The sequence below is a fragment of the Chrysemys picta genome, chromosome 16, assembly GCF_011386835.1.
Source record: "Chrysemys picta bellii isolate R12L10 chromosome 16, ASM1138683v2, whole genome shotgun sequence".
Classification (NCBI taxonomy): domain Eukaryota; kingdom Metazoa; phylum Chordata; order Testudines; family Emydidae; genus Chrysemys; species Chrysemys picta.
This window is the reverse complement of record NC_088806.1, coordinates 12,835,133-12,862,877: the sequence shown is the minus strand read 5'-3', so window position 1 is coordinate 12,862,877 and position 27,745 is coordinate 12,835,133. Positions and strand designations below refer to the sequence as shown.

Genomic DNA, 27,745 nt, shown 5'->3' with positions numbered 1-27,745 from the left:
CTCTCTTTTACATGGGATCACTTAATTAATGCTCTTCTGTTAATAAATTTGTTTTTAGAGAGACTCGATGGGTGAAGTAATGTCTTTCATTGGACCAACTTCTGTTGAGCATAAACCAATTCAGTGCTGTGCTTGAAGGGATGGGTGTATTACCCCAGTTACATTGACAAGCAGTGATGTGCTGACTCTTTCACAGAGCAGTCTGAGAATGAGCCACGGTAGGAGCTGTGCGCTGCAGAGACACATCTCAGAGTTCACTGGTTGTTACTTGCTAGTTTGCTGGTGAGGAAGACAGGCTTGTGTAGCGGGAAGCTGGCACGGTCTAGTCACTCGTGCAGAGACCGAGAGGTAACAGTGGCTCAGAGCTCTGAGTAGCCCCTGCAGTGAGTTCCAGCAGGTGCTCATCAGGTCCCAGGAGGTGGTGAGGGAGAGGCGCATGTGTCATAATGAGAGACGGGGCTCACTGCAACTCTTTCCCTTTCCTTTATGTCTGAGAGACCCCCTCAGCTGTCAGACCTTGTGCTTTTGCCTCTCCTGGAGTTAAATTATGCAATTCTCCCATTCCTAGACCTCGGTCGACAATACCCTGTGTGAACAGCTATCTCCCTCTGGAGTAGGGAGTCCCTTTGTAAACTGCTCCAGCCCTGCTCATCTAACCCAGTTCTGCAAGCTGGCTCCAGCCAGGCGGTAGAATATCCAAAGTTCAGGCATTATCTCTTAAGAACCATTCATTATTTTTGCCAAGGGTGGATCATCTTGAGCCATTCTTCTTCCGTTCCTGCTTGTTTTCCTCACAGATCTCCTATGAAATGAATCCAAATTATTCAGACAGTCAATATTCCAGGAACCAGAACAACCTACAGTATTCCAGAGCAGCTCCAGCTCCGTCACAGGGCTTTGGAGAAATATGACTAAGGAATACCTGGGAAGTGGAGAGTGTGGGAAGAAGGGGTTGGGAACTTTGGGAGCTGTGGAGCTGTGGGGGATCCCAGCCCATTCACACACAATTCCTGCCCAGACCCCACCGAGTTAGAGGCTGCCCTCCATTCTTCCTCTAGCCCAATTTCATTTTATTTTCCGTACTTTTCTCAAATATTATTATTCGTACTCTTCCCTCCTTGCCACTGCACAATGCCTACCTCATGGCCCACCACACACACACCTCTTCCCTATCCATGTGGACCCCAGCCACTATTCCCGAGTCCTTCCATTCTTCCCAGTCACAAGACAACCCCTTTCCTGGGACAAACGTGGACGATCTTGGAGATGTCCTAGGTCCGTAGTGAAACTTCTGCAGATTTGTAGGTTCTTCCTTCCCCTTATGCAGCAGCCACAATCTCTCTTTCCTGCTGTTACCCGCTTAATTTAGGGCACCCTGCCTATATTTTACTGCAGGCCTAAGGCACGACCAGGTTAATTTAGGACACCCCGCTTATATCCTATTGAGGGCTTAAGGCGTGACCCAGTTCATTTAGGCATTTTTTTAAGGGCTTAGGGTGTAAGGCACCTGTTTTTACCCATGGGGCTTAGGAAGAAACTTGGTTAATTTAAGTATTTGCTTTTGGGAGCGGGGGGGCTTTACGGGTTTGCGGAACCTTTTTTTAGTGAAAGTTTTACACCGCTGTTTTAAATATTTATTTATTAGTAATATATACAGAATCTATATAAAGCAAATTTTTTATGCTTACTATTTTTAATATACAGACACATTTTGCTTGATGGCTAGTTAGGATTTATTTATTTGGGGGGGTTTGGCGATGCCTCTGCACATCACGGTCATGCAGAGGGGTTAGTTTCAGCGGCGGGATGTTGAACTGCAGTTCGGAAATGGATTTTAAAGAGCACGGTTTTTTATTTCTATTATAGAGGTGAAACTAGCTTTAAAAAATGATTAAATTATATTATTTAATGTTTTTTAAATCACAAAAATGTTAATTACGCACTGGTATTTGTGTGTGTGGGTTGGTTTTTTTTAATTATTATTATTATTATTTATTTATTTTTTGCTTAAGTTTTTTACATTTTATTAAATCCCAAACCTATACTGCAGGGTCCTTGGATTTTTTGAGTCAGCCCCTGCCAAGCTCACCAGTCATATTTTTCACATTCTCCTTTTGCAGAGGAATTAGTCTTTTGATCCTGAATTATACCATCTAATTCCCCATCAGTCTCCACATCCTGGGGGATTTTCATACTCCCTCCAACTACATCAGACTTGCTAGATAACTTAAGTCCTCACAACGTGCTTTCCTGATATCTGACAACTCTGGCACACTGCACTGAGTGATATGCCTGCCCCGTCTTATTCCTTGCAATGCTGCACTCTACCAGCTCATGCTCACCAGTCCCAGCATCCCTCGGAGTCTCTCGTTGGCTTTGGGCCTCTCTCTGTCTGTAAGAAGCAGTTCCAGAGGGATTTTCCTTTGGGCTGGAGACTTCATTTTCCACGATGTGGAGTTCCTGTGACCTACCAGGGTTAATGAGCAGCTGTCGCCCCTGCCATGTATCCATGGGTGCCTTGCAACGTCCTGCAGAAGTATCTCCCTCTGGGCTGTTCACAAACAGCCTCCCAGCATGCAAACCACACCCTGAGTGTGTGTAATTGCAGCCAGCCACCTTTGGGTTCCACTGTGACCCTCACCAGTCTACTGCAGGGTGACTCCAACACACCCCCAGTCTCGGATTTCCCTCCAGAAATGTACGCCCTCTCCTGGACAATACCAGTTATATTAGGTCCATTATGGCTTTAAAAGAATAATGTGCACACAACTTGTCAACCTCAATGGAGTTTCCCAGACACTTCAGTTTAAACACACTGGATTAAGTAAAACAATAAAAAAAGTTTATTAACTACAAAGAGCTAGATATTCAGTGAATACAAGTCATGAGGTATAAAAGCCAGAAATGGTTACAAGACATAGAAAGATACACCCGGTGGTGACTTACCTAACAAACTCTCTTAATTTCAAAGCAAGTTTTGTCACTGTTTGCTTTCAACATGCCTGACCAAACTTCTTGGGTCAGAACCCCTTCTCTCAGAGACGTCCTTTGTCTCTTCACGTGCAGTGAATGCGATGGGAAGCGAGAGAAAGAGGGGTGTTTGGGGGGTGTCTGCCCCTTCTTTTTATAGTCCCGTTCCCCCTTTGAGAAGCATTTCCAGCAGGGAGCAAGGCGACAGGCAGTCTGTGTGGAAGGGAACTCCATGTTGCTTCTTTGCTAAGATGTAGCTTCCCTCCACCCCTTCCCCTTTTCTGCCAAAGAATGGCTGCTTAGCAGGTAATGGTCCATCAGCTTTGCTTTCACCTGTCCGAGACAGTCTGAGGAACTGATTTGGCCACTCCCCAAAACAGACTTTTAGTCATGATCTTAGCTTGTGTTTATAACTCCACATACAATGCTGCTATGTGCCTTTTGCCAGGATATTACGAATTGAGTTTTTAAATGATGTCTTACAAGGCACACTTTGTACAAAGATTATTAGGGTGTAGGGTACGAATACAGTTGTATATTCTGTCAGTTACCTACTCTATTTTTCGGAGCCCCTTTGATGAAGAATGCCTGGCTTTGTGTGTGTTCAGCAGAAATGTGGATAGTTACATCCCTCATAAGCACAGTGTGTGGCACATTTGAGCATCCTGGGAGCTTTAAAATAATGGGGTTAAAATAATGGACCTTCTGAGTGACAAATATCTCATGAATTCACCCAATATCCCGTGTGTTCTTTCCCCAGAGCAGGGTTTCCAAACCTGATGTGATCTCCCAGCTACAATGAGGGGAGGAGCTGTGGGTCCGAGACCCAGAAGAAAGATTGTTCGTGAAATTTGCCTGCATAGGTGAGGAATCATTAATCCAAGTCAAAAACTGTCAGTGCCTGAAGGAAACAACTGGGATTCCCTACGAAGACCTTGGGAGCTCTCTTTTCCATTCCTGTTTCCCTCTCTATCCCAGCAGATGTTGGGATGGTGATTAAGAATGAGAAACAGAGTCCTTAGCAGAAGGCTGCTGCGCAAGTGGAAAGGTGTAACATTATTGCAGGGATCCAAAGGGAATGTGTCCATGAGTCATGAGTAGGAAAACGCCAGTGAGTGTCCGCACAAACCAAAGATGCAGCAGGAAAACCAACCAGGCGAGAGAGGGGGTAAATCCATCAGTTGTTGGGAAACTCAAAAAGACCTCAATGAAAGCCCAGCCCAGCCGAGAAACCTCATGGGAGAGAGAAAAAACACATGTACCGAGTGTGGGAAAAACTTCAGTAACCGCTCAGGCCTTATTAACCATGAGAGAATTCACACAGGGGAGAGACTTTATGAATGCGATGAGTGCAGGAAAAGCTTCACTCGGAGCTCACACCTTATAAGACATCAGAGAATGCATACGGGGAGAGCGACCGCATGAGTGCAGTGAGTGCAGGAAAACCTTCAGTAACCGCTCAGACCTTATTAGACACCAGAGAATCCACACAGGAGAGCGACCCTATGAATGCAGTGAGTGCAGGAAAACCTTCAGTAACCGCTCAGACCTTATAAGGCATCAGATAATCCACACTGGGGAAAGACCTTATGAATGCAGTGAGTGCGGGAAAAACTTCAGTTACCGCTCAGATCTTATTAGACATCAGAAAATCCACACAGGAGAGAGACCCTATGAATGCTGTGAGTGCGAAAAAAACTTTGGTGACAGATCAGCCCTTATTAATCATCAGAAAATCCACATGGGAGAAAGACCCTATGTATGCAGTGAGTGTGGGAAAAGCTTCAGTTACCGCTCAGATCTTATTACACATCAGAGAATGCACACGGGAGAGAGACCCTATGAATGCTGTGAGTGCGGGAAAACCTTCAGGCAGAGCTCACACCGCATTCGACATCAGAGAATCCACACGGGAGAGAGACCCTATAAATGCCGTGAGTGCGGCAAAAATTTTGCTGACAGTTCAGCCCTTACTAATCATCAGAGAATTCACACAGGAGAGAGACCTTATGAATGCTTTGAGTGTGGGAAAAACTTCATTGATGGCTCAGCCTTTACGAAACATCAGAGAATGCACACTAACGAGAGACCCTATGAATGCTGCGAGTGCGGGAAAAACTTCAGTGTGAGCTCAGCCCTTATTAGACATCAGAGGATCCACACAGAAGAGAGACCTTATAGATGCTCCGAATGCAGGAAAGGTTTCCATCAGCGCTCAGCCCTTATTTATCATCAGAGAATCTGCAAGGGGGATAAACACCATAAAAATCTTGTCTAGGGCTGGCAAAAAAATTTTCTTTAATAATTTTCCTAATTCCCACATAGTGACTTTTAAGGCTGTTGGCACCATTTGATTCACTGTGGTCCCTCAGCTTTCCCCAGTGAGTTGTGTGCCTACTATCAGGGATCCCCACCAACCCCAGCTGGGAGAGAGATGGGTGACCTTGACTAGCTACATCAAGTTAAAATGTACCTGGGCCTCATCTTCACTAGGATTTTCCATGGCGTTACCTCGCTTGAGTTAGCTGTCCTGATGTAAAACCACAACTATTCTTGCAGTAAAGATACAGCCCCACATATAGCGTCCAGGATTATGTAGCACATTTTCTCATGACCTGACCTAAACTTCATCATTTTTCCTAGTCTAAACAGACCTGGAGCACGGATTTCTACTCTTCTTCCCACTGCAAAGCAGTTATTAGAGTCACCAAGTTCCCCTTTTGGGGAAAATTTTTCTGCTTCCCAGTTGTTCTCACATTGCCCTGTTGGTTGCTGAACAGCAGTTATTTTTTGTACCATTTTTCACACTGAAAATAGATGTAAATATAACACAGGGCAGGGGCATGGAAAATGTCATTTCAGGCTCTGTGACACCAGAATTAAATGGGGTGAGTCAAAGGAATTCCCTCCTTCCCCATCATCCCAGCAGTGTTACCTTCTGTCTGATCCTTATGGAGTTTATCTTCTTCACGTTCTGCAGAGTGTCAGGTGATGCAATCTTCTCCACTCTCTGTGCTTGGGAATGGTGCTTTGATTTCTTTGATCCTGAATCAGACTCGCCGGAGCTGGAAGTGTCACAGACTTTAAAGGAGACTTTGAATTGATCTGAAACTCAGTGTGATCATTCTGAGTTTAAATCCCACTTTTCATTTATTAGCAAAGCCACTTTTAAGGCTGAGTTGGGATTGTTTCCAAATGGGAGGTTAGCTCTTCTTTCCCCATTACAATGATGCTAAAACTTTCGTAAATAACGTGACTCGATCATGAGAGTGCTGAGTGAAGCAGGTTTGAACGGATCGGAGGAGAATGAGATGAGAGAATCTGTGGTCCTCATTCTGAGTCATCAGATGTAACCTGCTCTGGAATTTCACTTAATATAAAACTGAAAGTGTTGTACTCCTCTTTGTGGTGTCGGTTTTTCTCTTTCCTGGAGGCCATTTGGTCACATCAGTGGATATTAATTTTGTTTGACAGAATGTGGATCAGAATTATGGGGGACTTGGAGACATATAACCATTTGCTAAAATTGTTTTTTACTTTCTTTTTGTCCGTCCCCCCCCCCCCCCCCTTCGTGATCACATGGAGAAATTTTAAGTGTAGCTTAGTCAATTGGAGAGAATAGTCCAAGCTATGAGATATGCTATCAAAGAAACAGTAATGTTTTTAAATCTCCGCTTTCAAACTGTGAACCACAGCACAACTCAAATTGTGTAACTAACTGAAGTAAACAGATATGATCACACCTGTACACCTCTACCCCACTATAACTGTGTCACCCCCCGCCCTGTGACCCGGAGTGATTCTGCGCTGTGCAACTTTAGCTCAGGGCCCTGGCACCAGCAGCCTGCTCACGGCATAGTGGCCTCACCCTGGCTGCCACCAGCGGGTTACTCCTCGCAGGGTGACAGCAGTAACCCTTCCAGTCCTGAGTCTCCCCAAGCCCATCTCCCTGCAGTGCCCGGTCCCTGGCACTGGACCCTCACAGAAGCTGTTGTGTTCACTGCCTCCAAAGAGACAGAGCACGCCCCAACCTGCTTGGTCCGGGGGGGGGGGGGGGATTTTGCCCTTCAGTTTAATACGCAGCAAGGAGATGGTTCTGCAGTAAAACGAGCGAGAGTTTATTAATAGAGAACACAGATGTAAGGGATAATGAGTAAGGGCAGAAGGCGTAGACGTGGTTACAAGTAAAACAAAACAAAGCCGGCTTTCTGGGGACTAAAACTTGCCTTCAGCAATTAGCACCTTTTGTTTAAGCAGGCGTCTCCCATTAAGTCTCCAGCAACTCTTGTCAGCTCAGCCAGTCCAGCTCAGAGGCTGGTCAGGTTAAGAGGACCCAACTTTCAGAGGCTCCAAGGGTGCTGCTGTACCCTACCATGCCCTCAGTGACGGATAACAAATGGGTTTTTTGCCTCTGTTTCTATCTTCCCAAAGTTCTTTGACCCTGTTTCATGAGGCCCGAAGGCTTCCTGGGCTGCAGAGTCCATCCCCCGTGGTGAGCCATAACGAACCTTCCCACAGCGAGTTCAGCTTGATGGCTTTGTTTCCTCTTCTGTAGATTTATTTTTCATTGTCTTCTCCCATGTTACCTGGCTCAGCGTACAGGAAAATGGGCACTACCCCATTCCTTTGTCAAGACAGGCTGGGTTTGTGCACTGCTTGCAAAACACATTTTACTAACATTTCCAGCACCCATTTATAACTCTGTATACACTGCCCGTACATACCCCTGACGTGAGCGTGGAGCGGAGCAAGCAAGCGAGGGGGAGTGAGTGACTGGGGAGGGGAAGGGGTGGCAAGCAAGTGACGGGTGGGAGGGCCTGTAGTGTCCAGTTTTAAGAAATTTGAAAGTAGGCAACCCTAGGCCAACAAAAGGTTGAATCCCCCCAGAAATAAGCAGATAAACCACCTGCTTGCATGCTGTATTACTGTACTTTAAAAGGACCTTTAGTATGGTATTTTATGAATGATTGTAATGTTCAGAATTTCATGGTTTGCATAAGCAAACAAAAAAAGAGAGAAAGTTTCTTTAAAAGCAGACTTGGAACTGAGGCCATGTCTACACTACAAGTTTTGTCCATGCAAGTGACACGGGCATACAGCTGCTGCAGTTAGTACATCACTTGTGCGGGTGCAGCATGTTCGCACCAGGAGGGCTTGTACTGATGCATACTATGGTGCACCATAGTTTTGGCAATGCATGGTGGGGCAGAAACGCATAATGCAATGTTTTCCATCCCATAATACCGCTATCCCATAAATTCCATGCCTATTTTCAGTTTCCCATGAACCGGTGTGGGACTTGTCACTCTCTGCCGTCTCTTGACAGAAGCCGGGAGCACTCAGCTTTGCACTATTGGCATGAGCATTCTCGTGATCCTCCAGTATTTGCAGAGCCGCAAGATGATCTGCGGAGACCATGACAATCTCCTGTGGTCAGTTTGCTGTGGGACGTAGTGTGAACCCATTCAAGTTTGTTGGTGCTATTCACAGAGCAGCTGCCAATGATGGAGCACCATTTCTGGGCCTGAGAAATGAGCACGGACTAGTGGGATCGCATTGTGATGCAGACAGGGCCGGTGGAAGGATGTTTCGCGCCCTACGCGAAATTTCCACCTTGCGCCCCCCGAGCCCCTGCCCTGAGGTGCCCCTCCCCCGTGGCAGCTCCCCACCTCCGCCCTGAGGCACCCCTCCCCCGCAGCAGGGTGGAGCAACCCTCCACCCTGAGGCTGCCGCGGTCGCTGCCAAAGAAAATGGCGCCCCCCCAAATCCTAGTGCCCTAGGTGACCGCCTAGGTCCCCTAAATGGTTGCACTGGCCCTGGATGCAGATTGCAGTAACCACAGGACTTTCATATGTGCAAAGCCACATTCCTAGATTTGTCTGCTGAGCTCACCACAGCCATCTAATGCAGAAACACTACATTGAGAACTGCACTGACAGTGCAAAATGAAGGGCGATTACACTGGAAACTTGCAATGCCAGCTTCCTCACTGTCAGGAGGAAGTTATTTTGGAGTGTGAAAATCCACATTGGGGGCTATTGTCATGCAAGTCCGCAGTACCTTTAGTTGTCTCTTGCTCTGCGAGACTGTGACTCTCAGCATAGTGGATATTTTTTCAGCTAAGTGGTTCCCAAACTATAGTGTAGCAACAGACATGCTATCCCCAGAGCACTGTACCAGAATGATGTTTGCTTTTTCTACAAGAGTGATACATTGTCATATTTAGCTTGTGGTCCACTATGACTCCTAGATCCCTTTCCCCAGTACTCCTTCATAGGCAGTCATTTCCCATTTTGTATGTGTGGAACTGATTTTTTTTTCTTTCTGCGTGGTCTACTTTGCATGTGTCCTTACTGAATTTCATCCTATTTACTTCAGACCCTTTCTCTGGTTCATCCATTTTTAATTTTAGTCCTATCCTCCAAAGCACTTGCAACCCCTCCCAGCTTGGTATAATCCGCAAACTTTATAAGTGTACTCTATGCCATTATCAAAATCATTGATGGAGATATTGAACAGAACCAGACCCAGGACCGATCCCCGTAGGACCCTACTCAATGTGCCCTTCCAGCATGACTATGGAACTACTGATGACTAATCTCTGGGAACAGTTTTCCAACCAGTTATGCACCCACTGTATGGCAGCTCCATCTAGGTTATTTCCCCAGTGTGTTTATGAGAAGGTCATGTGATACAGTATTAAAAGCCTTACTAAAGTCAGGATATACCACATCTACCACTTCCCTCCTGTCCGCAAGGCTTGTTACCCTGTCAAAGAAAGCTATCAGGTTGGTTTCCGAAGAAGTGAGGTTCTTACTCACGAAAGCTTATGCCCAAATAAATCTGTTAGTCTTTAAGGTGCCACCAGACTCTTTGTTGTTTTTGTAGATACAGACTAACACGGCTACCCCCTGATACTTGATCAGGTTGGTTTGACATGATTTGTTCTTGACAAATCCATGCTGACTGTTATCACCTTATTGTCTTGTAAGTGTTTGCAAATAGTTTAATTTCAGTACCCGGGAAGATAATGGAAAAAATAATTAAGCAGACTGGTCTGTAATTCCCTGAGTTGTCCTTATTTCCCTTTTTATAGAATGACTCTATAGCACCGGAAAGGGCTACTTTTCCCTGGTTATTTAAGTTCTGGTGGATCACCAACATCAGTGTTGTCTGGTCGTGGAAGGTGCATGATGCTCATGTCTTTAAGCACTCAGGACTTTTCCGAAAGCTACAATCAGGACCCTTCTTTCTCAATCACGATGTTGAAATGCCAATAATGATTTTGGGGGGATCCAGCCTACTGCTTAGTCCTCTGGTTCATGAAACTGTACATCAGCCACCTCTACAGCAGCAAGAAAAGATTCAACTACCAGTTCAGCAGGGCAGAAAGACGGGGAATGTTCTTTCAGTAGATTGAAAGGGGGCTGGCACTGGTTACTCACCAGATTGGATCTCAGGGGTGAAAATATCCCGGCGGTTATAACTGCCTGGTGTGTCTTAAGCAATATTTGTGATGCAAAGGGGGAAAACTTGCCCTACGGGTGGAGGGCATAAGTGGCGCACCTGTCTGCTGAGTGTGAACAGGCAGACACACGAGCTATCAGATGAGCCCAGCCAGGATGGATATGGCTTGGGGAAGCTTTCAATGCACACTTTAAGAGCCAGCCACAGTAATGTCCGGTTTCAAAGTAGCAGCCGTGTTAGTCTGTAGCCGCAAAAAAACCAGGAGTACTTGTGGCATCTTAGAGACTAACAAATGTATTTGAGCATAAGCTTTTGTGGGCTACAGCCCACTTCTTCGGATGCATGCAGTGGAAGATGCAGTAGGAAGAGAGAGAGAGAGACACACACACACACCCATGAAACAATGGATGTTACCATACACACCATAAGGAGAGTGATCAGTTACGGTGAGCTATTATCAGCAGGAGAGAAAAAGAACTGTTTGTAGTGGTAATGAAAATGGCCCATTTCCAGCAATTGACAAGAAGATGTGAGGAACTGTAAGGGGGGAGGGGGAAATAAGCATGGGGAAATAGTTTTACTTTGTGTAATGGCCCATCCACTCCCAGTCTTTATTCAAGCCTAATTTAATGGTGTCCAATTTGCAAATTAATTCCAATTCAGCAGTCTCTCACTGGAGTCTGTTTTTGACGTGTTTTTGTTGTAATATTGCAACTTTTAGGTCTGTTATTGAGTGTCCAGGGAGGTGGAAGTGTTCTCTAACTTGTTTTTGAATGTTATAATTCTTGATGTCTGATTTGTGTCCATTTATTCTTTTATGTAGAGACTGTCCGGTTTGGCCAATGTACATGGCAGAGGGGCATTGCTGGCACATGATGGCATATATCACATTGGTAGATGTGCAGGTGAACAAGCCTCTGATAGTGTGGCTGATGTGATTAGGTCCTATGATGGTATCCCCTGAATAGATATGTAATGTGGCTGTGGTGTGCAGTGCTCAACCTGGGGTGGTAGTTTGGGGGTCTCTAGGAGCTGTGTGGTGCTTGCTGCCAACCTGTGCATATATACCAGCGACGGGGCTCCTGTTCATTTTGTGGGGGGAGGAGGGTAGGGGGAATACCGTACATTAGGATGACTACAGTGGTTGGCAGTGTACAAGACCACTCCAGCAGTCATTATACATTCTTTTCCGTACACTAATAAAAATGAATACCTTTCAAAACAAAATCGTTTTATTCACTTATGAAAACAGCTTCAAAAATAAACTATAGAAATTAAAATACAATTTCAACAAATAAAAATTGGGCACCTTAATAAATAAACCAGAGGAAGGAAGAGTGATATCTATTGTAGCTACACATACATCAACGCTGGCTGTAACAGGTCAGTGTAGGGGAAGCTGTGGTTCATACTTGCCCCTGGCGTGGAGTGATGGGGTAAGGGTGTGGGGCCTTGAGGAACGCTGGTGTGGGGATGGTATAAAGAGGTGCTATGCTTCAGTTCTCCACAGCCTATTATGGCAGTCGAGCCTGGCATTGTTTCCACAGGCAGTGGTGGTGTTAGTTGATCTCTCACTCCTAAGGGTAACAAAGGCAGAGAGAGCACGGGTGCTGCTGGTGTCCCAAAGCTACCCTGGTGTGTGTGTGTGTAGTAGGAGAGAGCCTGAGACATAAGCCCTTGTATCAGAGGCCTGGTGTGAGGCAGGACCTGCTCACAGAATCTGGCAAGAACAGGGCTGCTATGGCAGAAATTCACATTCCTAACAAGTGCTAGGCACAGAGTAGTTATGCAAACACATCCTGATATCAAGTGGTACCAGACCATCCCAATATCCAGGATGGTACAAAAACATTCCCCAAGGATAACAGGAACACACTGACCTCTCCTAAAAGGTAAGGTCAGGATAACAGTATATAATAGAGATGTTTTGATCGAACCAACATATACAAGGTGATAAATGGCTACAGCGGGGGCAGTGACTAACTCGGCCAGAGGGGCAGTACTAAATTGTTTGTATCAGGGTATAAAGATGTATCTCAGACTGAGTGTCTTTGTCCAGTAGGAGGAAGGGAAAGTCCCGCCATTCACTGAACTGTGTCCATCGTCACAAACATACATGTCTTAGTATCCTCGTAGAGTCTGCCAGGTGCTATTACCGTGCTTGGTAGACAATAAATCTGGCCTGGCCTTCGTACCTTAACGGATCTTGTGGTCATTGGGCGGTTCGCTCATGGTCTGCTGTGCCGGCTGTCTGCGCAGAGCTGGGGCAGTACACAGGGAGAACACACACACGCACCCAAACATCTAACCACAGCCTGTATGCTGCTAACCTGGCTACTGTAATGGAGCCTGCAAAGTTATCACCACCTGGCAGAGGAAGGAATAAGGCTGCTGGCCCTAGAAACCCCTGGGAGAGGATTACTGAGTACCTCCATGGAAGTTACACTGAGATCTCTCAGGAGAATTCAAAGGGCATCCCTGTGCACATAAACCAACTGCTCCAGGTGCCTCCCCCCCGAACTCTAGAGGGGACTGAAAAGCAGATAGCAACTCCACCTCTCTGTTGTACCGTTACCTCCTGTAGTACGAGTACATGAATGAAAAGTCAAAAGCTGTCTGCTGCTCATTTGGGGGGTCCCTCCCTGTGATGAAAAATTTATTTACACACTTCCCTGAGGTGCCTTCCCCTGCATCGAGTTCATCCATACTCAGCTGCTGAGAGTGACTGGATTGTGCTGGCGTCAAAACCAGGTCCCAGCATGCGGCACCGCTCCCCCCCCCCCCCAGGCATCTGTCCCCTATACTCCTCCTCCGCCTCACTGTGCATGACAGATTTGTGACGTGGGCTCCTCAGAGGGATCCACTGTGGGGTGCTATATGCCAACCTCTCACGTAACCACTGGCCTACAGCCACAGACCTGTTACATAGAGGCAGGCCCCTCAGCTGGTGCTAAGCCAGACAGGCCTGCATTTCTAGCGTTTGTCCCTCATCCACTCCTTGGCTGGTGAACATCACCGGACCACATTTGAAGAGAGCATGCAAGGTCATGCCGGCAGGGGCAGAGCGGGGCACTCTCCAAAATGGTGCCCCCCCACCCATGCTGCGTGCTCTTAAAAATGGCTGCAGAAGTATGATGTCATATGCACAGTGTGTGAGGTCATGCTGGCGGGGGGAGGGGGGGAACAGAGCACATCATCCCCAGAAGTACTAGATGCTCCAGTGTTCTGGGTATGTGACAGTGCCCCCCCCCCCCCCCCCCGGCCCTGCTTTTCCCAGAGCGTCCTATGGCCTCAGAGACACATGGAAAGCAGATTCTCCTCCCCTTCCCTGAGAGCCCATCAGTCTCTGGGGGGCTTGTGGCTCAGAGAGTGGGAGACGTGTTCTTCTAGCAAGCACCAGGCCATGCTGGCTCAGAGACAAGGGCTGTTTGGGGGCAGGCTGGTTTATTGAGGGCTTTCCCTGCATTGCCACTCAGCACTAATCGGATCATTGCAGGTGGAGTGTGGAGGGGCAGACCCAGACCCAGAGCAGCTCTTGGTGAGGGAGAGCGCTGGAGCATGTTTCAATCTCAGGGCTGCAGGGGCTGAGCAGGACGTTCCCTCCTCCTGGCAATTAGCTGTGGCACCACCCATCAGCATTAAGCGTAGGGGGTTCTGTGTCGCTGATGCTCGATTTGGTCCCATTGCACAGGACACAGAGGAGGAAGCAGCCTGATCCCAATGCAAAGGGATGAGAAACAGAGAGGCCCAAGGGACATGATCTGCTAAGGGGGTCAGGGAGTTGGGGGGGGTGCAAAGAAGGGAACTCTGAGGGGGGGCAGGGCAAAGTGGTGGGATGGATCGTACAGTCTCTATATTCCTCAGCAACTACCTGAGCAACTCCCTGGCAAAGCGTGGGTCACATCTCTGACAAGTGGCTGGGTCGCCTACAGGTTGTGACGTCGCGCAGTCTAGATGGTTTTATAAAAATGTAATAAGTGAATATAATGTAACTGGGATATGCTTCATGCAAAAGGTCTCTTGTAAGCTATCATTACAAAGCTTATAATCTACTGAATGTAATCAGCCTATGTGTATAAATGTACCACTCTTGTATCTGGGACTAGAAATAGGAAATATAACTCTGAGGGCCTATTGTAATTATGCAAAGTGTGGGCCATTAATAGTGGTTTGGAATCTTGATGACTCCCATTAACTAGGACAATTGTCTGCAGATGGCTGTGTTTACCTGTTAATCTTCCTGTATACCTGTGTGCCGGCAAGTGGGTAATGAAGTCTTGCAGTGGCATGTGATCACGTCACCCGAACTGGAATCCATCTTTAACCTGGTGTCTTTCCATTGAGAAAGAGGGGGTGGGAATCCAGAGAGGGACAAAGGATTCCCGCCTTATGCAAAAGATATATAAAGGGGTGGAACAGAATAAAGGGGGAAGAGGAGCCATCATGAAGAATCCCCTAGCTACCACCTGAGCTGGAACAAGAGCTGTACCAGGGGAAAGAATTGTGCCCAGGCCTGGAAGGTGTCCAGTTTGAGAAAAAACTTACTGAAGCATCTCTAAGGGTGAGATTATCTGTATTCAGTTTGATTAGATATAGATTTGCACATTTTATTTTATTTTGCTCGGTGACTTACTTTGTTCTGTCTGTTACTACTTGGAACCACTTAAATCCTACTGTCTGTATTTAATAAAAATCACTTTTTACTTATTAACTCAGAGTATGTATTAATACCAGGGGAGCAAACAACTGTGCATCTCTATCAGTGTTATAGAATTAATGAGTTTACCCTGCATAAGCTTTATACAGGGTAAAACAGATTTATTTGGGTTTAGACCCCATGGGGAGTTGGGCATCTGAGTGCTAAAGACAAGCACACTTCTGTTAGCTGTTTTCAGGTAAACCTGCAGCTTTGGGGCAAGTAATTCAGACCCTGGGTCTGTGTTGGAGCAGATGGGAGTGTCTGGCTCAGCAAGACAGGGTGCTGAAGTCCTGAGCTGGCAGGGAAAACAGGAGCAGAGGTAGTCTTGGCACATCAGTTGGCAGCTCCCAAGGGGTAGTTGTGTGATCCAACCCGTCACACAGGTTAACAGCCTACTACTACCAGCTCCTTTGAGAGCTCAAGTGGCAGAGGTCCAGGCCTGCTGACGACACACAGGGGGTTAATACAGCTCCCCAAGGTGGAATTTCTCTTTGTTCAATCTGTCTTCTTTAAAAAAAATGTAGGAAATGACACATAAAAACGTCCGTTCCCTTTTCTGTGGGAGTCTCTGGTTATGAGACGAGGGGCTTTATCTCCTAAGAAGAGCCAGCACTGCTGTGGGTTGATGCTGCACGTGCAGTGAGGATGACTGCTTCGGCCTCAGCTTCTCCTCTGCAGTAATCTCTCTGCCTTTCTCTCTGCTAGCCCCAGATTAGATTGTCTCAGACACAGACTGTTTGGTACCTGACAAACCCACACCATGGAGTGGCCCTTAAGGTCACAACACCCCAAAAGAAGAAGAAAATCAGCAGGACTTGGGGGGTGACTGCTCTCTAAAAAGGGGCTGGCAGTCTCAAGCCAGGCCCCTGCAGCTAGTCCCCTAGGGACAGGGTTTCATTATCTATTTACCTGGTTGCCTGGATAATCTACAGTCCTTTTGTGATGTCAGGTTGGGGAGGGTTCTGAGCCCATGTGAGCTGCACAAGGAATGGGGATCAGAGGGGCTGGGCATTGTCTGAGTTTTTGAAACTGGTGCTTTGAAAATGGGTTCTCCATAGATCTGGGCCCTAGCCCTTCCCCACTGTGAAGGAATCGGAGGAGATCAGCAGCGGAAAGACAGATGGATACGGATGGACAGACTCATGAGAAGGGCCCAAGTTCCTGGACAGCTCTCTCTTTGGTATCTGAAGCAGGTTGAAGGGGAAATGAGTAACCTTTGCTCATCAGATCCAAAGTGCACAGTCTCTGGAGGGAGCAGAACTTGGATTTGTTACTAGGAGAAGTTCAGACAAATGGGGAGCCGTTAAATATAAAGCAAAGGAACACATGAAGAACAGGGTTTGTTCTCTATGGCCTGGGAGGTGGAAGAAATCTGCTAACTTCTTTCTGAGAATTCAATTCACTTTGTTAACAGAGTTAAGGTTGCCTGGTGGGATGTCATCCCCTGGCAGAACCTCAACTTCAGCACAGCTCCAACTTCAGAAAACAACACAGAGTTAAGGTTGCCCACACACCTTTATCTCTGTCCTCTTAGCAACGTCCCAATTTGCCCCTTTAGCACACATACATTTACTCTGTCAGCACCACGTCCATTTCCAACCCTGAGGCCCAGACCCCCAACCTCATCCAGTCCTGACCAGGCACAACCCCAGGGCAACCAGATGGGGGCGCAGGGTGGGCCTTCCCACGATAGTGAGAAGCAGAGCGAATCTCTCTGCTCCTACACAGAAATACCCCCACCTTATTGACACTTCCTCACTCAGCCACATTGACTTCCATTCTCTGCTCCCGTAAGCCTAGGTGGGGGAGCTCGTTTTCCCTTGCAATGCTTTGAATCCCCTGAGGAGCAACTGGAGCTGAGATCAATGCCCCGCTCAGCTGCTCTCCTGTGAGAACCAAAGGGTTAATTGACAGGTTGCTGATTCAGCTCCGATGTGGGCCACCTTATCTCCAGCCAGATTCTCTACAGCTGCGGCCTATGGAGTTTATTGACAGAAACATGACTCAACATCCCTTTGAGACATTTTATTATAACGATCCAAGAAAATCAAGAACATACATCACAAAGGCTAAATTACGATAAACATAACTCAACTTATCATGGGTTGAACACACAGTTATCCAGTTCAAGCTGAACCAATAAATCAAGGCGCGAATAGTGATATTGCATTGATTAGATTAAACTGATGACTTGATGCCCTCAGATTAATACAACAGATAAACAATTCATCTATCTTAGAAGAGTAATCCAGTGAGAAGGCTGTCCACTGAGTCATAAACCTCCGTCAGAAAACTTCACCCTGGCAGCTTAAGCCACACTGAAACCAGGGAATGTTTCCATACTGAAATCAAATGATTGTTCATGTTTAAGCGACAACCTCAAAGCCAATTAAAGCTTCCTCCTCAGATTTCACTGTCATGTGACTAAATCCTTCTCCTTCCCACGCCAACACAGATGCAGCCTGTATCAAGGCTGTAGTCAGTAGAAATGTAACAAGGGCCACACAAAAGATTTGGGGAACTGTTCTTTCTGGCATCTTCCCAGTGTGGATTTTACAGGTGATCAACAGATGTATTCACTGAACCACCCTGTCACACCCGAAGATGATAGAAAGGCGGGAGATTATACAAATGAAAGAAAAATAAAATAAAAATGGAACAATAAACTTCTAAAATAACGAGTTGGAGTGCACCAGTTCTCTCTCTGTCGACTCTTGGATAGTAGGAGCTAGAGTTGCAGTGGAGGAACCAGACAATTGAGTAGCTTGTCCTGCACTCCATGCTCACAGACTTTCCCAGGTAGAGGGAGATTAATTGACGTTGGCACAGCCTGTCATTAATGTCACAATTTCCCTCCCCGGAGGGGATCAGTCTCTCTCAGATATCTTGTTGACCTGAAAGTCGAAGGACTTCAGCCTTTATCTTGATCTTTATGGTTGATGATTCTAGCTTACCCTGCTTTACGGTGCCTCCCCAAGATCTCGGGGTAAATCAGGTGGGAAGGATGCTTCAGATACCAACAATGTGGACAGTCTGGTTGGAATGAGGCAGATCTTGGGCTAGCATCAGTTTGGAAAAGTCTCCTTTAACTCAGCCTTTTCCTCAAGATATCTATTGCTGCAAACCACATTTAGCGTGGAGGTGCAAACCCCAAAGATATCAAAAATGGAAGATAATCAAGGCCAGTTTGAGAAGGTTTCCATAGATCTCAGCACCCATAAAAATAACTATTTGGGAAAAAAAAATTAACAGCAAAGCATCATGTATCCATCACCAAGCTTAAAAATAAATGTGGATATCTTATGAGAGATGTCATATCTTTCCTTTGCAAACAAGGGAAGTGGGGAACTCAGTGACTCACAATCTCACGGAGTAAAAGGTTAAAGTAAAACTTATCTCCTTAAGCAGTTTTCCTCTTAACAGAAATTTACTTTAAAGTTTATCAAAATAAATTTAATTTGAAACAGAAATAACAAATTTATACTGGGTCTTTCTTCTCATATACCTCTCTCACATATTCCACCACCCCAATCTTTAGAGTGACATTTTAATTCACAACTCTTTAGTCCAAGGTGGGTAAATTACATCAAATAAGCTTTTCAGGATTAGCCACCATTTCCTATATTTCTAAAAAGAAAAAATATATATAATTTCCAGTATAATTTGAATTGTCACATAATTAGTCTCTTGCTCTAATAATTAACTGCATGTTTAATTTCATTTTTATTGCTAACAATAACATAATCAAAGATTACAAAACCCTATTATGTGTCTTACTTTTCTTTTCACCCCTATTTCCACCCAGTGAACCCTTGAGTAAAGCTGTGGTTCACCCCAACATTGGTGCCTCCAACTTGTGTGAGTTCATTTAGCTGCGGATCATCTGCCGTAAGGGTTGGTGAAAGATGTCTCACACTAGGTGGGCAGTTTGCATCATAAGGAAAAACACCTGTACTCTATTTTCACACTTTTTAATCTTTCAGAGTAGCAGGAGATGGCGGAGAAGTGATGCAACTGCGTAAGAAACAAGAGCAAAACGAAGAGACAAAACCATAGAAACAGAACTCAACATTTGTGTATACTGCAGTCTGAACTTGGAAGCTGACAAAGTCATTCCCTCGGTGGTTACAGTCATGGCACAGCAGGAAAGTCCTTGCTGCCCAACCAGGAAAAGAGATGGGGATCTACAGTAAAGGAGTGTTCTCTGAGGAGATCAACAGTTTTTCTCTTTAGCTTATGACCCTTGGGATCCAAATGGAAAAGGGCAATAGTTCCAAATCTACCCATGGCAGCTTCTGGAACTGTAACCAGTGACATTGAAGTAGTGAAGAGTGTTCTAAAAGCAATGTTACCTGGACCATAGTTCATCACAGCTTCCTTTTGGGGGGTGAAATCTAACCATCGGGTGCGTGCTATTTCTACCTGAGTTCTTGCCAAATCTTTGGCCTTGTTTGGGGTAAATTTATACTTCTCTGGAGTAGAATTCTTCACCAAACCATGCAATATTTCATCAGTGTTAGTGAGGATGGCATCTCCAAACATGACAAATGTATTTCTTTAATCTGGTGGCACATGTCTAAATTAGATCAGAATCTCTGTAAACTATGAGAGGTGGGATTTCTATTAAAAATATAGATATTTTTCTGCAACTATCTCACATTCAAAACTGATTTACTTTTATACATATTTACAGCACCTACAAAGGGTGAGTTAAAAAAAACCACCACTTTTATTTCCTCTGTATCTGCATAGTTAGGGACAACATTTCCCAAGTTATTCGATTATGCAGGAGGTATTTTCGTAAGTAATCTCCTGTAAGGCCCGGGTCACAGCTGCTTCGGGGATCAAACACATGGGTATTTTGGCTAGTTTCAAGTCACTTATTGTGGAATTCTCACTCCAGATCATCTGAGACAATACTGACCTAAACTATTGAATATTACTGTGATCATATACAGTTATTTCAGATAGTTGCGTCCTTTGCATAGTCTGATTTGTTCACCATTTCAGAGTGGAGATTTAAAAATGCTACTGTTTCTTTGTTAGCATGTCCAGTAGCTTGGAGTATGCACTCCAGGTGACTGAACTGCACTGGAGATTTCCCTATATCATCATGGAGGGGTAGGGAAAAAGGAAAGATAAAGTAAGAACATAAGAATATAAGAACGGCCATACTGGGTCAGATCAAAGGTCCATCTAGCCCAGTATCCTGTCTTCCGACAGTGGCCAATTCCAGGTGCCCCTGAGGGAATGAACAGAACAGTGATCCATCCCCTGTTGCCCATTCCCAGCTTCTGGCAAACAGAGGCTAAGGACACCATCCCTGCCTATTTTAGCAAATCATCATTGATCTCAAAGTCCCCAATAAATCGGAGCTACATTCTGTCAAACAAAATTAATATCCAGTTATGTGACCAAACAGACTTCAGAAAGAAAGAAAAAACCCACATCCCAGAGAGATATACAACAATTTCAATTTCATATAAAGTGAAATTCCAGAGCAGGTTACATCTGACGACTTAGAATCAGGACAAGAGATTCTCCCATCCTGCTTTCCTCTGATCTGTTCAAACCTGCTCCACCATGTGCTGTTTCATTATGGTTAGTCATGTTATTTACTAAAGGTTTAACATCATTGTAATAGGGAAAACAGCCCAAATTTCCTCCTGCAAACAATCCTGACTCGGCAGGGAAAACCTCAGGAGTGGCTTTGCCCATAGATGGAAACTGGGATTTCAATGCTAACTCATCACACTCTGTTTGGAATCCATTCAAATTCCCCTTCCAGGTTGGTGACACTTTCATCTCCATCTCTAATGAGTCTGAGTTAGGATCAAATAAATCAAAGGACAATTCCCAATCACAAAGGGCTACTAGGATAATCGGAGGAATGGAGAACCTACCTTACAAATGGACACTTAAGTCTGGTCTACACTACAGACCTATATTGGTATAACTACATCGATTGGGGTGTAAATCCACACCCTTGAGCGACATGGTTATACCGACCTAACCCCCTTCCTCCCCTGTGTAGACAGTGCTACGTCGGCGGGAGGGCTACCACCTCTCAGGGAGGTGGAATAACTAACTTGACAGCAGTTATGGGCCTGTTCCAGGAGCGGGTGGGTGGGTTTCTCTGGCCTGCAATGTGCAGGAGGTCAGACCAGATGATCATGATGGTCCCTTCTGGCATTAAAGTTTGTGAAACTATGAAAGCTGAGGACACTGCATCACATGACACTTTGGGAGTGGAGGGCTAAAATGTGAAGAACATAAACTCTTAGCTCAGACAGAAGGTAAGAGTGCTGGAGTGATGGGGAAGCATGGAATACCTTCATCTTTTTCAGGTGTCCCAGGGCCTGAAATGACACTTCCCTCTCTCCCCCACCACTCTCGCTCTTTGTTCAGAGAAAAAGGGTACAAAAACAATTCTTGTTCAGCACACCCCAAGGCAATATGTGGACAACTAGGAATGAGACAAATCTGTGCCAAAGGGTGAACTCAGAGGCTCTAACAATCATTTTGCAGTGGAAAGAAGAGTTTAAATTTGATCCCTCCTCCAGGTTTGCTTAGACTAGGAAAAGGAGGTTAGGTCAGGACGTGAGGATAACCTGGAGACTGTACGTGGGTTATGTCCTTACTGGAAGACTGGTTAGGTTTTTACATCATGATAGCTAACTCAAGCTAGCCAACTCCATGGAAAATCCTAGTGGGGATGAAACCAAGCAGATTTTACCTTGATATAGCTAGATGATGTCACCTGTATATCTCCCCGACCTGGAGGTGATGAACATCCCTTGTAGGAGGCTCACAAACTCCCATGATCCAGACGACTATGGAGTTGACAGAAAGGACTATGGAATTCAACTCCAAAAAGGTGGAGCCGCAGAAGGCAAAAACAGACAACTCACCTGGGGGAGCTGAGGGACCACAGTGAAGGAAATGGTGCAAATAGCTTTAAAGTTCACTATGTGGCAATTAGCAAAACTATTAAAGATAAAAACAAATCTTTTGTCGGCTTTAGACAAGGTTTTTATGGTGTTCCTATCTCTTGTGGATTCTCTGATGATAAAGAAGGGCTGAGCTCCGAGTGAAGCTTTTCCCGCACTCACAGCATTCATACGGTCTCTCTCCGCTGTGGATTCTCTGATGCGTAATAAGGGCTGAGCTCTGAGTGAAGCTTTTCCCGCACTCACTGCATTCATACGGTCTCTCTCCGCTGTGGATTCTTTGATGTGTAATAAGGGTTGAGGTGTCAGTGAAACTTTTCCCACACTCATAGCATATGTAGGGTCTCTCGCCTATGTGAATTCTCTGGTGTGTAATAAGGGTTGAGCGCTGAGTGAAGCTTTTCCCACACTCACAACATTCATAGGGTCTCTCCCCAGTATGGATTCTTTGATGTGTAACAAGGGTTGAGCTGGCAGTGAAGCTTTTCCCACACTCATGGCATTCATAGGGTCTCTCTCCTGTGTGGATTCTCTGGTGTGTAACAAGGGTTGAGCTGTCAGTGAAGGTTTTCCCGCACTCACAGCATTCATAGGGTCTTTCTCCTGTGTGGATTCGCTGATGATAAATAAGCGCTGAGCAATTACTAAAGTTTTTCTGGCACTCGCAGCATTCATAAGGTCTCTCTCCTGTGTGAAGTCTCTGATGTGTAATAAGGGTTGAGCGCTGAGTGAAGTTTTTCCCACACTCACAGCATTTATAGGGTCTCTCCCCCGTGTGGATTCTCTGATGTTGAATCAGGGCTGAGCTGTCAGTGAAGCTTTTCCCACATTCGCTGCATTTATAGGGTCTCTCCCCTGTGTGGATTCTCTGATGCTGAATAAGGGTTGATCTGTCAGAGAAGTTTTTCCCACATTCGCAGCATTCATAGGGTCTGTCCCCTGTATGGATTCTCTGATGCCTAGTAAGGGCTGAACTCTGAGTGAAGGTTTTCCCACACTGACTACATTCATAGGGTCTCTCTCCTGTGTGGATTCTCTCATGATTAATAAGGTCTGCACGTCTACGGAAGTTTTTCCCACACTCCGTGCAGGATTTTTTTCTCTCTCCTGTGAGGATTCTGTGCTGGCCTGTGGTTCCCTTGAGATCCTTGTGAGTTCCCTGACTATTAATGGATTTACCCACTTTCTCTTCTGGCTGGTTTCCCTGCTGCCTCTCTGGCCTGTGCTGCCTCTCACCACTTTTTTGCTGCTCATGACTACTGGACACCTTCCGTTTGGATCTTCGCAACAGTACCCCGTGCCGTTCCACATGCTCAGCAGCCTTCTGCTGCCGGTTCTGTTCCTCAGTCTCACTCACCATCCCACCACCTGCTGGGACAGAGAGAAAAACCTCACATATAGGAATGGGAAAGAGGAGAGGAAAGCAAAATAAGTGCTGGAGAAATGGGGGAGGGGGGAATCAGAAAGTGAATTCCCCCAAACTCTTCCCCATAAGGGAAAGAGGAGGGGATCAATTCTGTTTCCACATCCTATCCAAACACTCAGGATGAAGGGAGGTCAGGGAAGGACCTACTGCCAGGTGTCAGCCAGGATGGGAAGGAAGCCATGAGTGATATCTGCCCTGAGGATATTGCACCCGCTGGGGACAATCCTGGACTGAGAGCGTTCACAAGATCCTTGTAGGGAATCCCAGCTCTTTCCTTCAGGCACTGACAGTTTTAAGTAGGTTTAATGATTCTTCACCTGTGAGGGCACCTCTCAGGATCTCTTGTTCCTCTGAGCCCTGGAGGTCTGGGACCCAGGGGTCGTCCCCTTGTTCCAGCTGGGAGATCACATCAGGTTTAGAAACTGCAAACCCTGCTCAGGGGAAGAAAACAAGGGACCTCAGATGAATTCATGGGACATTTGTCACAAAGAAATGTTCTATTATTTTAAACCCAGCCCATTTTAAGGGAGTAAAAAACCAGGGCCAGCTCCCCAGAGTTGCTAGACTCTCTGCTTCTGAGGGACTTAACTAACCCCATCTCTGCTGGGAACATACACAGCCAGACAGTCATCATCAAAGGGGCTCCTAAAACCCAGGCAAGGTAACTCCATGTCCCAGACTGTGAAGACTCCAGAAAGAAAGGAAATCCCCCTAGAAATGCTTCTGACTGGCGGAGCGAGAACCAGAGACGATGAAAGTCACAGGAAGCTGGAACTGGTGAGCATGGGTTTGTGGGGATCAACACAGCAAGGAACAGCAGGGAGCAGGCATGTCCCAGAATGCACTATGTCAGGGGTATTATTAAGGCTAAGATTTGTCACTGGGGTCACAGAATCCGTGACGTTCAGAGACTTCCATAACATTTTCTGCTTCAGCCCTGGGGTGGCAGGACAGGAGCTGTCAGCTGGCGGAGGGACCCCCACAGCTTCCCAGCCACCGTGGGCAGATCCCGCAGCTTCCCAGCCACCTCAGGTGACAAGGGGGACCCCAGAGCTCTCAGCCACCACTGGCGGTGGGGGCAGGGAAATGGACCCCCCCAGCAATGGTGGGTGCCGAACCCTCCTCCCTCCCCATTTTGTCACAGTTATTTTTAGTAAAAGTCAGGGACAGGTCACGGGCTTCTGTGAATTTCTGTTTATTGCCTGTGACTTGCCCATGACTTTTACTAAAAAGAACTGTGACAGAATCTTAGCCTTAGGTATCATATGTCAGGAAAGCACATTCTAAGGAAGTAGGGAATCTAGCAAGTCAGGTGTAGCGGAAGGGAGTATGACTATCTCCCAGAGTGTGGTTAGGCCTACAGAATTAGTTTCAATAACTCAGAAACAATAGATTCTGCTTCCTCTGGAAAAGGAGAATGTGAAAACGATGAATCAAGCCATGTGACTTTAGGAGGGACTGATTCAAAGATCCAAGAAGCCTACAGGGAAAACTGATTGTGAATACTGCAGATGAGTCCCCAGAAGTTGCACTAACAACCAATGACATCAGCAAGAAAGTGCAAATTTGTGCCAGGGATGGGTCGTCTTGCTGCTGTGAGGAACAGAAGGTGTCAGAAATGGTGGCTGGGTCACAGCGTGTAGGGAAGAGATGTGTGTGTTGGGGGGAAGGCACGAAGTAGCAGAGAGAGAAGAAAGTGAAAATAACATTTGAAAAAAATATGTAAAATAAAGTGAAACTGGACTGGAATAAGAATGGAATGAAGGCTCTAAATCAGGGTTCAGCAACCTTTCAGAAGTGGTGAGCCGAGTCTTCATTTATTCACTCTGATTTAAGGTTTCGCGTGCCAGTCATACATTTTAACATTTTTAGAAGGTCTCTTTCTATAAGTCTATAATATGGAATTAAACTATTGTTGTATGGAAAGTAAATAAGGTTTTTAAAATGTTTAAGAAGCTTCATTTAAAATTAAATTAAAATGCAGAGCCCCCCCCCGGACCGGTGGCCAGGACCCGGGCAGTGTGAGTGCCACTGAAAATCAGCTCGCGTGCCGCCTTCAGCACGTGTCCCATAGGTTGCCTACCCCTGCTCTAAATCAAATGGCTCCTAGCTCCCAGATCCTCAAAACCTTCCTTTCCTTTCGCACTGCAGGTGCCCCTTGGTCCAATTCCTCCAACCCGCTGTGACGGCATTGGTGCTGGGGAATATTGATGAATACTGCATGATGACCTGGATATTGGGATATTTACCATGGGAATAAGTTGGTTTAGTTTAATAGGGGCTTAAAGGAAAACAAGCAGGAAGGGAAGAAGATTGGCTTATGGCATCAAACTCCCTACATCGCCTACTCCATGGCATCCCCACCCCTTCCCGCTGTCTCCAGCCCTCCCAACGCACAGGATCTCTACACCCCAAACCTTCATCTCCATAGCCTACCAACACCCAGACCCTTCTCAACTCCCCAACACCCTCACTCCCCCTGCCCTGAGCCTCCCCATTATTATTTCTATTACCTGTAGCACCTCATAGACCAAGCATGGCCCATTGTGCTGAACATTTTACAAAGACAGAACAAAAGGACAGTCCCTGCCCCCAAAAGAGCTGACTAGCCAAGAACAGGACAAGAGACAGATGGAGACAGACAGACACAAGGAAACTATAGGACAATGTTGGTCACTAGGGGACTAGATGTTGTAATGTCATTGTAAGTGTCACAGAGAAGGAGATCGTTAAGGAGGGTTGGGAAGGAGAAGACTCAGCTAGTCCATGGATGTGCATGGGCAGCTCCGTTCAAAGCACAAGGAGCAGCATGGGAGAAGGCACGAAGGGAATTGTTTGAAAAGGTAACAAGTGGGTGATGGTGTGACGAAGTGAGGAGGTTTCTTCGTTTCCTTGTTTCCTATGGGGGTATGGTTTGCATGCAGAGGGGGTGGGACTCAGTTTCCCTAGGTGTTACGGGTTTAACGAGGTGATGGGAGAGGGAGTTTGTTGTTACAGAGGACCGGCGATGGAACTTGGGACCCCAACCACTGGCGTGGAGAATGGAGACCCCGGCGACTGGTGACCTGGAGGCCCAGCTCAGGAGTCACAGCTGGTTCTGGCCAGTGGGAGGACAATGGGCTGTGAAGAGAGGAGAGGAGGCCCAGGCAACCCTGTTTCCCTGGAGAGAAGACAATGGATAGAGGCGGGGCTTGGGATTGGTGATATCAGATGCCCAGCTGGGAAACAGGGGGGCTCGGGGCTGGAGAGAGGGGGCAGGCAGAGCCCACCGGGATGCTGGGGAGACTGGGATGTGCTGGGCTGAGGGAGGCCAGGCCTGAGGCCTGGAGAGTTTCCTGTGCTATGTTAGTCGCTCAATAAACCCTCCTGTTTTATGCTGGCTGAGAGTCGCTCCGGACTAGAGAACAGGGTGTGTGTGGGAGGGCATTATTCCCTTTGGGAGTAGAGGCCCCGGGGGTCCACAGCGAGGGGACTCCCTGAGGGTGCCCATGGCAGAGACAGATGTGCTAAGGCTCAGAGAGGTGCGGCTCCAGGAGGTGGAGGGGCTTAACCCCGGGAGAGAGTGGACCCCCGAGAAGGGCTGTCACACTGAATGGGGCACCCCCCACGGACCGCACGGGGCCAAGAGTGGACACAACCTGTGAGTCCGTGACAGATGGAGGCTGGCATCATGGGCCGTCTGGAGGTGGAAGTCGGCATCTCAACACAGAACAAGAGATGACACGTCAGGTGGGAATAGACTGGGATGGGCCCTGGCAGTGAAGATAAGCAGCTTCTTTGATGTGCTAGAGACGGGGCAGTAAGTGGAGGGATTCAAAGAGAGGGTTGTGTCCTGGATTGACTAGGTGTGATATGCCCCGGCCTTCAGTGTGCTAGAACCTAGACATAGCTGGAATATATTCAATGACTCTTAGGTTAGTCTGGTAAAGCAAAACTTAACACAAAGCTCATTTTATCAGTCGTATCTGCCTGGCTTTCCCAAAGCCTCCTCCGTTTCATCTCTCCCTGGCTCAGTCTCTCTGCCCTGGACAACATCAACCTTAAAGCTCCGTCTGTTCACAACTAATCCCTTTGTGCCAAATGGCAGTCCTGCTGGGTTCCCATCTTCTGGGAACTCTCCTTGGCTCCCAGGCATGAGGAGTTAATGTCCAGTCCTTAGATCTCCCATTGTCTCTCCAGGGCACTTCATGTAGGGACAGTTCTTGATAGTGTCTCCATGCCAAACTGCATAGA

General features: G+C 46.5%; 3 protein-coding genes across 4 annotated transcripts in view; 2 read left to right on the top strand and 1 right to left on the bottom strand.

Moving 5' to 3' along the window:
• Positions 1 to 27,745, top strand: part of LOC135976036 (nascent polypeptide-associated complex subunit alpha, muscle-specific form-like) — a 1,165,876-nt gene that overhangs the window by 954,983 nt on the left and 183,148 nt on the right. The gene's annotated exons all lie outside the window — the stretch shown is intronic.
• LOC101944891 (zinc finger protein 345-like) lies at positions 1,758 to 6,366 on the top strand. Its single transcript, XM_065570414.1, has 2 exons — positions 1,758 to 1,788; positions 4,359 to 6,366. Exons 1-2 carry the CDS (start codon positions 1,758 to 1,760, stop codon positions 5,246 to 5,248), a joined length of 921 nt encoding a protein of 306 aa, XP_065426486.1. The 3' UTR covers positions 5,249 to 6,366.
• LOC101945171 (zinc finger protein 420-like) overlaps positions 17,147 to 27,745 on the bottom strand; it is a 124,774-nt gene continuing 114,175 nt past the window's right edge. The window contains exons 4-5 of one of the 2 annotated variants that reach the window (XM_065569662.1): positions 23,830 to 23,943; positions 17,147 to 23,454 (exon numbers count right to left, since the gene is read on the bottom strand). In XM_065569662.1, the coding sequence (XP_065425734.1) occupies positions 22,181 to 23,454; positions 23,830 to 23,943 (1,388 nt within the window). In that variant the 3' untranslated portion in view covers positions 17,147 to 22,180. Of the gene's footprint in view, positions 23,458 to 23,829; positions 23,944 to 27,745 lie in introns of both variants that reach the window. The other variant, XM_065569661.1, reaches the window with a different exon arrangement.